Source organism: Moschus berezovskii, chromosome 6 (assembly GCF_049115385.1).
Source record: "Moschus berezovskii isolate FMDL1 chromosome 6, NW_MosBer_1.0, whole genome shotgun sequence".
NCBI classification, from domain to species: domain Eukaryota; kingdom Metazoa; phylum Chordata; class Mammalia; order Artiodactyla; family Moschidae; genus Moschus; species Moschus berezovskii.
Window position 1 is genome coordinate 96,650,257 of NC_142465.1, and position 13,091 is coordinate 96,663,347.

The following is a 13,091-nucleotide window of genomic DNA, read 5'->3' on the forward strand; positions in this document are numbered from 1 at the left end:
AACACGACTGAGTGACTGAACTGAACTGAACTGAAGTCTAGAATAACAATGGATCATCAAAATATGTGTCATAAGGACTATGAGAATCCTTAAGGCCATTTTTATACCAAACTCTATGCCAAGGAACTTTATCCTGTATGACATTTATTTTACACATATTATTTAATCAGGCACAATGTAGAACACTGGAAATGTAGTAATAAACAAGATAGGTTCCTGGTTCTCTTGGTTCTCACAAACAAATGAAAAAAAACACATTAATGAACAAGATGATCCTAGATTGTGTTATGTGTGATAAAAAAAAGTAATGAGAGATTGTAAAGAGGGAAAAACTTCATTTGATAGGGTCATAAAAGAAAGTCTATTTGAGAAGATCACAATTAAATGAAGACCTACAGGTTGACGGGCTTCCCTGGTGGCTCAATGGTAAAGAATATGCCTACAATGCAGGAGATCTGGGTTTGATCCCTGGGTCAGAAAGATCCCTTGGGGGAGGAAATGGCTACCTACTCCAGTGTTCTTGCCTGGAGAATCCAATGGACCTAGGAGCCTCGCAGGCTACAGTCCATGGGGTGGCAAAGAGTCAGACATGATTGAACGACTAGCATTTTAACACTTTCACTATAAGATGAGATGATTCAGCCATCTGAAGAACTAGGAAGGAGTATATCATGAAGAGGAAATCCCAAATAAGAAGACCCTGAGATGGGAGAGGGAATGGCACGTGTGAAATATGTGAAGTAAAGAGATGTCATTGGCTTGTAGTGAATGAGGAAAAGAGTAAGATGTGTGGAAATTAGAGCTCAGGGCAGTAACAAGATTACCCCAAACTAGTTTTCCCAGTGGTCATGTATGGATGTGAGAGTTGGACTATAAAGAAAGCTGAACACCGAAGAACTGATGCTTTTGAACTGTTGTGTTGGGGGAGACTCTTGAGAGTCTCTTGGACTGCAAGGAGATCCAACCAGTCCATCCTAAAGGAGATCAATCCTGGGTGTTCATAGGAAGGACTGATGTTGGAGCTGAAACTCCAATACTTTGGCCACATGGTGCGAAGAAGTGACTCATTCGAAAAGACCTGCTTCTGGGAAGGATTGGGGGCGGGAGGAGAAGGGGATGACAGAGGATAAGATGGTTGGATGGCATCACCGACTCAATGGACATGAGTTTGGGTAGACTCCAGGAGTTGGTGATGGACAGGGAGGCCTGGTGTGCTGCGGTTCATGGGGTCACAAAGAGTCGGACGTGACTGAGCAACAGAAATGAACTGAACTGAACTGAAATGCTTAATCACATTCAACACCTCAGTCTGGAAAGTCTCAAACTAGTCCCTGTCCAGAAAATGAATCTAACAACTGCCCAGTTCAGCAATTTCAAACCTTAGACTCCTCAGTGGATTACTTCATTACTTGGTTTCTCATTTGGCTTCACCCCTATTTACTATTAATCATCAAGTCATGCCTTTTCAACTCCTAGATATGCTTCAAATCCAGCTATTACTATCAATGTCCACAATGTCCACTGCCATTGCCCTCGTTCTAGTGACCATGACTGTCTGCCTAAAATATTACATCAGCTACTTTACTGTACTGCTCTCTTCCTCTTTTCAGTTTAGTCAGTCCCTCTGTCATGTCTGACTCTTTGCGACCCCATGAACCACAGCACACCAGCCCTCCCTGTCCATCACCAACTCCCGAAGTTCACCCAGACTCATGTCCATTGAGTCGGTGATGCCATCCAACCATCTCATCCTCTGCCATCATCCCCTTCTCCTCCCACATTCAATCTTTCCCAGCATCAGGGTCCTTTCAAATTAGTTAGTTCTTCCCATCAGGTGGCCTACTTTGGAGTTTTAGCTTCAACATCAGTCCTTCCAGTGAATATTCAGGACTGATTTCCCTTACGATGGACTGGCTGTATCTCCTTGGCAGTCCAAGGGACTCTCAAGAGTCTTCTCCAACACCACAGTTCAAAAGCATCAATTCTTTGGCGCTCAGCTTTCTTTATAGTCCAACTCTCACATCCATACATGACTACTGGAAAAACCATAGCCTTGACTAGACGGACCTTTGCTGACAAAGTAATGTCTTCCTCTCTTACTTCCTCTCTAAACCATCCTTCAAATTATAGCCAAAAGGATCACTCAAAAAGATTCAGATCACATGACTACCCTGTTCAAAACCTTTAAATAATCTCTTATTCTTGGAATGAAATATTTTATTATATTATATATCTCACACACATGAAAAGTTGCTTTTCCATGTTGGTAATAAGAGCATCATAAGCTGTGGCTTAGAGATTACCAAATATTAAGTACAAACAGTAAGTACACAGAATTTCAGCTTTAGGTTCAGTGTCCGACTCTTTTTGCGACCCCATGGACTGTAGCCTACCAGGTTACTCCATCCATAGGATTTTCCAGGCAAGAATATTGGAGTGAGTTGCCATTTCCTTCTCCAGGAGATCTTCCTGACCCTGAGATTGAACCTGGGTCTCCCACACTGTAGGCAGACGCTTTACCGTCTGAGCCACCAGGGAAGCTCAAATACACAGAATTAGTAATCTCTTATAATTCTTCCTGGGATATCTCTTTCCCAGAGGATTGCTGTTTGACAAAATTTAAGTACTCCTTTAGTTACTAATTTCAGTTCAGTTCAGTTCAGTCGGTGATGCCATCCAGCCATCTCATTCTCCGTCATCCCCTTCTCCTCCCGCCCCCAACCTTTCCCAGCATCAGAGTCTTTTCCAGTGAGTCAACTCGTCGCATGAGGTGGCCAAAGTATTGCAGTTTCAGCTTTAGCATCAGCCCCTCCAATGAACATCCAGGATTGACCTCCTTTAGAATGGACTGGTTGGATCTCCTTGCAGTCCAAGGGACTCTCAAGAGTCTTCTCCAACACCACAGTTCAAAAGCATCGATTCTTCGGCGATCGGCTTTCTTCACAGTCCAACTCTCACATCCATACATGACCACGGGAAAAACTTGACTAGATGGACCTTGGTTGGCAAAGTAATGTCTCTGCTTTTTAATATACTATCAAGGTTGGTCATAACTTTCCTTCCAAGGAGCAAGCGTCTTTTAATTTCATGGCTGCAATCAGCATCTGCAGTGATTTTGGAGCCCAAAAAAAAAATCTTAAGAAAAACCCACAATTACTAATTTAGCTCCTAAGTATTAGTGGATCATCCAACAGGTGTGATCGTAGGAAATGAGAGGAGTTATGTGGGAAGGAAGGTTCACTCTTAACAGATATGAGTCCTAGAATGATTGCTGGTATCATGAAAAGCAGGCAAAATTCCCTCCCAAGAACTGGGTTACTTACAGTATGGGAGTCTGTTTCTGTGACAGTCTGGCAATATGTTTTAAACATTCTTTTGGTGGTTCTTCAAGATCACTTCCATTCTCTTCAGAATCAAGTTTCATATACTCCCACTCAGTAGCTGGAAAATCAATCTGAAATAACAAAAAGATGGTTTGCCATGTATCAAATGCCTGAAAAATGCATCATTAATTTAATGATCTCTATCTTAGATTTATAGAAAATAAAGCAAAGGGCAGGAAAATATCCTATGTTTCCTGTGATGTTTATTATTTAACAATAATTTTAGAAGAATCATTAGGGTTTGGACTTGATGTTTAAATATACATGACATTTGGTATATCCTCAATTATTTATATGAATGGTATATAAACTTGTAGTCTGTAACCTTACCTGAGAAAAAATAAGAAAATAATATTTATTAACTTTTCTTTTTTTTAAATTTATTTATTTTAATTGGAGGCTAATTACAATATTGTATTGGTTTAAGTTAAATGCTACATTTTTATGTAATGCTGAAATTATACCTTTTCTGTATTGTGTCCGACTCTTTGCGACCCCATGGACTGTAGCCTACCAGGCTTCTCTGTCCATGGGATTTTCCAGGCAATAGTACTGGAGTGGATTGCCATTTCCTTCTCCAGGGGATCTTCCCAACCCAGGGATTAAACCCGGGTCTCCCACATTGTAGACAGATGCTTTACTGTCTGAGCGACCAGGGAAGTCTTAACTTTTCTTTTTTTAAAATTTATTTATTTTAATTAGAGGCTAATTACTTTACAATATTGTATTGGTTTAAATTAAATGCTACATTTTTATGTAATGCTGAAATTTATACCTTTTCTGTATTTTATTACTAAATAACTATTATTAAATGATGAAAATTATAGATTGTAATCACACTTATTTCATGTAATCACTTGAGAAAATAAAAAGAGTAACTTTATGTTGGTCTCTACTACTTAAAATCTGTAAGTCTGTGAACCACTTTGTAGACATGATAGTGAACTCATCTCTGTTAAATATCTGTTTTGCAAGTATAAAACCAAACAGATATTCTTGCTGTGGCTCTATGGTTCAGTTTTATAGACAAGACTAGAATGCAGACCTTCTTTTTTCCTGGCTTAACATGCCTCCCACTAGACCACATTTAAGTGATAACCTGATTCTAGTAAATAACACTTGTCATTGTTGAGGTTTAGTTGCTCAGTATGTCTGATTCTTTTGTGACCCCATGAACTATAGCCCACCAGGCTCCTCTGTTCATGGGATTTCCTGGATAAGAATATTGGAGTAGGTTGCTGTTTTCTTCTGCAGGGGATATTCCTGACCAGGGATCGAATCCACATCTCCGGCATTGGCAGGCAGATTCTTTTCCACTGAGCCACCAGGGAAGTCCAGTAAATAAAATGGTGGTTATCAAAAAATACAGTTTCCAAGTATGTAAATGAGATAAATATTTTCAGCCCCATATAATGCTTAGGGGGTTTCCCTGGTGGCTCAAATGGTAAAAGAATTTGCCTGCAATGTGGGAGACCCAAGTTTGATCCCTGTGTCGGGAAGACCCCTTAGACTGGAGAATTCCATGGACAGAGAAGCCTGGCAGAATACAGTCCATGGGGTCATAGAGTTGTACATGACTGAGTGAGTTTCACTTTTCACAGTACTTAAGAGTATCACTTTTTTTTTTCATTTTCATATCTGAAAATCTAAAGAATTTATTTTTCTCTGCTGATCTATGTTAGATTGTGATCTCAGAGAAAATGGGATGAAATTATAAGGTAGACTGTGAGTTAAAGTTTGAAATACAGTTTAATCTACTTGGGTTCTTATTTATTCTTTAATCTTTAAAATTGTTGCAATATTTGTTTTTGTATAATTTTTGTTATATCATTCATTATTCCAACACATCAAAGCAATACTATAGTAAATTTTGCCTTTTGACAGAAAGATTAATTTTGCCTTGGAAAGAAGTGCCTCCAGTATTAGTAGGTTACCCTTTACTCTTAATATATCCATATATTTTAAACATAGAAAACAAAAATACTAAAAATAGTATTTAATGAGCTAATTCAATTTTATGTTGGTCCTAAGTAAAGGGCAGGGTAGATGAGGAAACTAAAGCTAGTGGATGAGAATACAGAAGTATCCTTATACAAAATCTATGATAAATTCCTTGATGTATTTCAATTATGAAATTTTTTTCATTTCTGATATGTGAATGAGGTCCTATACAATTTGCATATCTTCATATTTTATGAAGCTGAAGAGTTACCGATTCTTCAGCTGCTAACAGAAAATATTAGGACTTTCTCCAGTTGCCTCTCGTTCTAATTTTTCACAAAAGATACATTCCCAAAATATGTGTTAATGTACAACATTTTCCCTAGAATTCTTTTGAGTTCTATGCATTATGGAGGAAGAGAAGGGCAAACATTAACAATTAAAATAAGGTTGAATATATACAAAGCCCCCAAGCTATGCTTCAAGTTTATAATGACAAACACGTGACTCTTCTTCTGTGGTCATGACGCACTAAGCTTGGCCTCAGTCTTACTTATTTTTTTTTTTCTTTTCTTTAATAGAGCGCTTCAGGAGATCTCTACTAATGAGTTCACTTAATGTGCCATGACACCTACTGTTCCATTCTTGCCTCAGAGTTAAGGATAGACTACTGACTTCAAGCAAAAAAAAAAAAAAAAAAATGTATGAGGCTCTTTCTTCCAGGGTACAGGAAAATATTCAGATCCAGTCATCCACACTTACAATTCACACTTCCTTATACACTGAATATTGACTTCTTGTGTTCCCTTTATCTGCTCTGCTTTTACTCTCTCCTTCATCCTTCTCCATTCACACTTGGCCACCATGGTTCCTACTGTGGCTTCATGTTTTGGAATTCCTTGAAGGAGCCACTGTGGATGCTCCTAGTGGTCATGTTCACATAACTATGCCAGTTAGATGTTCATGGACTTGCTCAGGCCCCGTGAGTCTACCACCTTGTTCAAAGAAATGAACCTGGGCTGTAGGTGTAGTTTGGATATAAGGCATATGCATATTGGACCATAAGTTCTATGCAGTTCAAGGGAAGGGATGATGTCTACCAACTAGATGGCAATTGCTGTGAGTCTGTGGAAGGAGTTGTAAAAGAGTGGGTGAAGAAAAAGGAACCTATGCTACACTAGGACAAAAGGATCACGTACCAATAATATTACTGTCACCTCACCCTAACATCACTGATAATGAAGGACAAACAGGTAATGAAATGTTAAGTAAAGTAAAATACCTTGTATGAATGAATAGGTAAGAACTATGGTTTAAAGAAGTTCTCAAGAAAGAAATACAGTGTTGTAAATGTGTTGACAAAAGTCTTCTTGGTTATTATGTGAACACAGAGGCAGAACACTCCAACACTTCTTAGAGTGAAAAGAGGGAAGGGGGTAAGAGAGAAATTCATGGGAGAGGGTTCCATGGATCCTAAAAGGTGAATAACAATGACAGAAACAGCCCAAGGGTGGGTCACAGACAGTTAAGGGAAGGTGGTAGGCACACTGCAGGCAGTGAACAGAATTCAAAAATGCACAAAAGGTAAAAGCAGAACAGTGCGTGTCAGAGACTGCAACACTCGAAGCTGCTGGAGCTTGACGTCAGGGAGTGAAGGGAAGCGATGGGAGGAGGCTGTGCTTTAGAAGTGAAGTGAAGTGAAGTGAAGTCGCTCAGTCGTGTCCGACTCTTTGCGACCCCATGGACTGTAGCCCGCCAGGCTTCTCTGTCCATGGGATTCTCCAGGCAAGAATCCTGGAGTGGGTTGCCATTGTGCTTTAGAACTTGCCTGTAATTCTCCAGGCAGTGCTGAGTTACTGAAGAGTATAAGAAGGAGACTGGTGGGTTCAGATTCATGTTTTAGAAGGATCATGCTTGTGGATTTAGGATTAGAGAATAACAAAACTAAAGACAAGGGGAAAAAAGCTGCAACATTGAAAATTAGAACAGAAATGTTGAACTAGGACAGACACAGTGGGGACTTGTGAGGACAGACTTGAAGAACATATGAGAGAAGAGTTGACAGGATCTATGGTGGACAGAATATGAGTATTGAGAGAGAGATGAGACAAATGCAACAACTAGCTGTATGTGAGTGCATGAGCAGTCATAAATAATTCAGGGAGTGAAAGCAATTCTCAGAGGATGGTGAGCTCAATTTGGGATGTGTTGTTTTTGAAGCTGTCTACAGAATATCTCTTGATGAGGGTGAAAGAGGAGAGTATAAAAGCTGCCTTGAAACTCAACATTAGAAAAAAAAAACACTAATGGCACCTGGTCCTATCACCTCATGGAAAGTAGAAGGGGAAAAAGTGGAAGCAGTGACAGATCTTATTTTCTTGGGCTCTAAAATCACTGTGGACAGTGACTGCAGCCATGGAATTAAAAGACACTTGCTCCTTGGAAGGAAAGCTATGACCAACCTAGACAGTGTATTAAAAAGAAGAGACATCACTTGGCTGACAAAGCTATCATTTTTCCAGTGGTCATGTACGGATATGAGAGTTGGACTATAAAGAAGGCTGAGTGCCAAAGAACTGATGCTTTTGAACTGTGGTGCTGGAGAAGACTCTTGATGGTCCCTTGGACTTCAAGAAGATCCAACCAGTCCATCCTAAAGGAAATCAGTCCTGAATATTCTTTGGAAGGATTGGTGCTGAAGCTGAAACGCCAATACTTTGGCCATCTGATGCGAAGAACTGACTCACTGGAAAAGACCCTGATGCTGGGAAAGATTGAAGGCAGGAGGACAAGGGGCTGGCAGAGAGTGAGATGGTTGGATGGCATCACTGACTCAGTGGACATGAATCTGAACAAACTTTGGGAGATAGAGAAGGACAGGGAAGGCATGCTGCAGTCCATGGGACTGCAAAGAGGCAGACATGACTGGGTGACTAACACTTTCTTTCCCTGTGGTATAAAAGAGTGTGAACTAAAGATACAGACTTAAGCATGAACGTGCAAGATACTGTAAATCAAACATTAGGAACAAATGAGACCCCTCAATTCCATTGCTGGGTATACAGCCCAGATAAATGAAAACATAGGTTCACACACAAACTTGTACATGAATGTTCAGAGCAGCTCTGTTCTTAATAGCCAAAAGGAAATAATCTAAATGCATATCAACTAATGAGTGGTATATCTATATTGTGGGTGGGGCTTCCCTGATGGCTCAGCAGGTAAAGAATCTGCCTGCAACGCAGGAGACACAGGAGATGCTGGTTTGATCCCTGAGTCAAGCAGCAACTCACTCCACTATTCTTGCCTGGCAAATTCCATTGACAGAGAAGCCTGGCGGGTTATAGCTCAAAGAGTAGCAAAGAGTCAGACGTGACTGCGCAACTAAGCATGTTTCTATATTGTAATACTATTCAACAATAAAAAAATAAGTGAATACTGATATATGACACAAAGTGGATGAATTTTGAAACATTAAGCTAAATGAAAGAATCCAGCCACAACAGAACACATACTGTATGATTCCATTTACATGATACAGAATAGGTAAATCTATAGAGACAGAAAGTATATTAGCAGTTGCTTAGAGTTTGGGACTAGAAAGCAATAGCTAAAAGTTATGAGATTTCTTCATAAAAATGAAAATGCTCTAAAACTGGCATTGGTTGAGATTAGTTGTACATATCTTTGAAAATACTAGAAAACATTGAATTGTATATTTTAAATGGGAGGATTGTATGGTATGTGACTTATATCTCAATAAAGCTTTAGAGAAATTCTCTCAAGGAGAATATACATACTGAGAATAGCAACGTGCAGCAGACAGAACCCGTGGGAACTGTCAACAGTGGGGACAAGCAAAAGAAAAAGAGTGAAAGAAGAAAACAGAAAAAGGCTAACCAAAGAGAGCGTGAAGAGAAACCTAAGAGGGCACTAGCAGCAAAGTCAGAGGAGAAGAGCGTTCTGTAGTGGGCAAGTTGCTGTTTAGTCACTAAGTCATGTTGGTCTCCTTTGTGACCCCATGGACTACAGCCTGCCAGCCTCCTCTGTCCATGGGCATTCTCCAGGCAGGAATACTGGAGTGGGTTGCCACTTCTTCCTCCAGACCCAGGGATGCAACCCACATCTCCCGCATCTCCTGCATTGGCAGGCGAATTGTTCACCACTGAACTCCTTCAGCAGGCCCGTTATAGGGAAGAGACAGTGCCAAAAACTGCAGAGAGAACGAGAATGAAGAGGTGTGAAAACCAGTACTGGGTTTGGCAACTAGAAATTAGGAGGTTATCTGACAGCAGTGTGGTGAGGACGAATAAACCAGAATATAGTGTATTTAGAATAAATGGGGGGAGGGGGACTTCTCCGTTGGTCCAGTGGTTAAGACCTTGCCTTCCAATCAGGGAGTGTGGGTTCAATCCCTGGTTGGGGAGCGAAGATCCAACCTACCTCATGGACAAAAATACAAAACATGAAACAAGCAATATTGTAACAAATTCAATAAAGACGTTTAAAATGGTTCACGTAAAAAAAAGAAAAACTTAAAAAATAAATAAATTGGTATATTGCAACCTTGTAGTTACCCAATTTATTCACCTTTTAACTTGATCACAAAAATAAAACTTTTTATATTTTTTTTTAAAAAAAAAGAATGAATGGGAAACTAAGTAAAGAAATATAAACTAGAACAAGAGCAACATTAACTAAAACAACTCTGCTCTTAGTGCTTAAATTATGACTCACTATACTAGATTGTATACAGGGAGAGGGAAGAAGTTGAGGGAGACACACATTGATCAGATCATATAATTTTTCTCCATGTCTGAATTCATATCTGTGCATACATGCTAAGTTGCTTCAGTCATGTCTGACTCTGCAACCCTAAGGACTGTAGCCCTTCAGGCTTCTCTGTGAGATTCTTCAGGCAAGAATACTGGAGTGGGTTGCCACGTCCTTCTCCAGGGAATCTTCCTGAGCCAAAGAATGAACCTGCGTCACTTACATCTCCCGCATTGGCAGGAGAAATCTTTGCTACTAGTGCCACTTGGGATGCTCCGAACTCAGATTTACTTCACTCTATTCACTGCTTCCTGGAGAAGGCAATGGCAAGCCACTCCAGTACTCTTGCCTAGAAAATCCCATGGACGGAGGAGCCTGGTAGGCTGCAGTCTGTGGGGTCGCTAAGGGTTGGACACGACTGAGCGACTTCACTTTCACACATTGGAGAAGGAAATGGCAACCCACTCCAGTGTTCTTGCCTGGAGAATCCCAGGGAGGGGGGAGCCTGGTGGGCTTCTGTCTATGGGGTCACACAGAGTCGGACACGACTGAAGTGACGCAGCAGCAGCAGCAGCAGCATTCGCTGCTTCCAGTCTGCAGCATAGTCTGAAAAAAAGAAGGCTGACAGGAAGGAATTAAGTTCTGTAACATATTATAACCTGCTTCATACCATAATTGTCACCTTTTAACAACATAGACAATCAGCAAAGCACAGACCAGAAAGAAGTTGAACAGGCATAGTACAATCCTCTCACTCCATGGAGGTGGAAAGTGACTTGTTCAGAGTCATAACGTTTACTGTTAAAGAGCTAAGACTAGACTCCGGATCTCCTGACTCTGAGCCTGATGTCTTTCCCTGTGACTCACACTGACTCCTTAACACAAACACTGGTTGCAGAACTTGCTTCTAATTTCCTCACCATCTCATAATCCTTAGGTTGAAAATTCTGCTCTAAATTTAGCTGTGTGTAATTAGAATGAGACTAGTTATTAAGGCTTTTAACTTTATTACCTTAATAACTCTTACTTTATTCTGTATATTTCATCATCAATTGAAAAACTTCTGAGACGTTTCCATCTATGTCTATACCATGTAAAATTATTTTGTAGGAGCAGATAATTGAACATTTTTTCATGCTGTTGGATGATTTCTATATCTTCTCTCCTTTTCTTATAAGATAAATTCTGTCATAGGGGCTTCCCAGATGGCTAAGAGGTAAAAAAAAAAAAAAATCTTCCTGCCAATGCAGGAGACACAAGTTTGATCACTGGGTCAGGAAGAACCCCTGGAGAAGGAAACAGCAATCCACTCCAGTATTCTTGCCTGGGAAATCCTATGGACAGAGGAGCCTGGCAGGCTACAGTTCATGGGGTCACAAAGAGTTGACTTAGTGACTGGACATGAGCATGAGGTAATTCTGTCCTGGCTGTACGTCTCTACGTGGAAATCTATGCTGCTGAATACTTGAAACTTTTCTTCGGCTTCCACTTCCAGGATCTGTGTTCCTAAAGCAGCTGATCCCCTCACTTGAGAGGAATCAAGGAAAGTCTCATCTGATAGTCTCCTTTACGTCTCCCACCCTACCTCAGCCACTAAAGACCCTGATAATCATTAATTTATATCCATAAAGTGCTGGCAATGGTTAGACTTGGAAGATTTTTGTTAAGCTTAGGTGATTTGGATCTGGCAAGAAAAAGTCTGCATTCATCCTCTTAAAGAAAGGTAGCTGTCTTTTACAAGGAAACATCTGCTAATCACTAAGACATCATCTGTTGAGTGTCTAGGATGCTATGCCAAGATCCAACCTAATCAACCACTTCTTTGGCGTATATGTGTGCTTTATTTTTTGACAACATCTGGCTTTTATTTTTTATTGAGGTATATAGCCAATTAATAATGTTGTGATAGCTTCAGGTGAACAGCAAAGGCACTCAGCCATACGTATACATGTATTCATTTTCCCCTAAACTCCTCTCCCATCCAGGCTGCCACATAACATTGAGCAGAGTTCCCTGCACTACACAGTAGGTCCTTGTTGGTTACCCATTTTAAGTATAGAAGTGTGTATGCATCCATCCCAAACTCCCTAACTATCCCATCCCCCATTCCCCACCCCCAAACCCCGCAATCAGAAGTTCCTTCTCTAAGTCCGACAGTCTCTCTTTTGTAACACTGTTTTTTTTATCACCCCATCCACGGATTAGAAGTGGATCTTCAGCTACTGTCTGGAGAGGGAAGTTCCTCCATCTTGCAAAGTGAAAGCCGCATTTTCTTATTAGTGCTGCTTTTCTTTTCCATTTTTAACAGCTTGCTTTCCATGTTGCTAAACTTTGTCCCTCACATCCTTTACCCCAAAGCTGGAAATTCTATGAACCTAGAGACTCTGCTAATTTCCTCCAGCATAGTGATTCTCACTTGAGGGCAATTTTATCCCTGAGACCATTTGACAGTATTTGGAAACATTTTTGGTTATCAGAACTGGGAAGGTACTGCTGGTAAAACCCAAAACACTCTTAAATATCCTACAGCGCACAGGGCACCCCCCACAACAAAGACGCATCCCATCCAACATGTCAATAGTGAGAGGTTGAAATATCCTGTGCTGTGGCGCACGGCCCAGTTTTTCCCATGCAGATGGAGAGTCTGTATTCCCTGCATTTGCATGTACGGGAGCGGTTAGGCTTCAGGTATCTGATGAACCTGACCACTTACCAGCATGAAAAAGTGAGGAAAATGAAAAAAAAAAAATAATTCTCTCAGCAGAAAGGATGAAAGCCCCAAATCATTAATCACCTTTTATTCATGATTACAAATCACAGAAAGGAGAGAGCCTTTAAGGAAAAAGGAAGGATTTGGTTTGCTGTTTCTCCCCCTACTATTCAGCTTAATGGCTAATCATTTAGGAAACATATAACAAAAGAGATTTTAAGGCACTATGACATAATGAAGAGGTGGGTGTGAGTAAGGTACCAAGTTAATAATATATACTCATG

General features: G+C 40.4%; 1 protein-coding gene across 3 annotated transcripts in view; it reads right to left on the reverse strand.

Moving 5' to 3' along the window:
* The window catches only part of PIK3C2G (phosphatidylinositol-4-phosphate 3-kinase catalytic subunit type 2 gamma), a 464,511-nt gene that overhangs the window by 314,400 nt on the left and 137,020 nt on the right, over window positions 1–13,091 (reverse strand). For all 3 annotated transcript variants that reach the window (XM_055394272.2, XM_055394271.2, XM_055394273.2), the window contains one exon: window positions 3,324–3,454. In XM_055394272.2, the coding sequence (XP_055250247.2) occupies window positions 3,324–3,454 (131 nt within the window). The remainder of the gene's footprint in view (window positions 1–3,323; window positions 3,455–13,091) is intronic.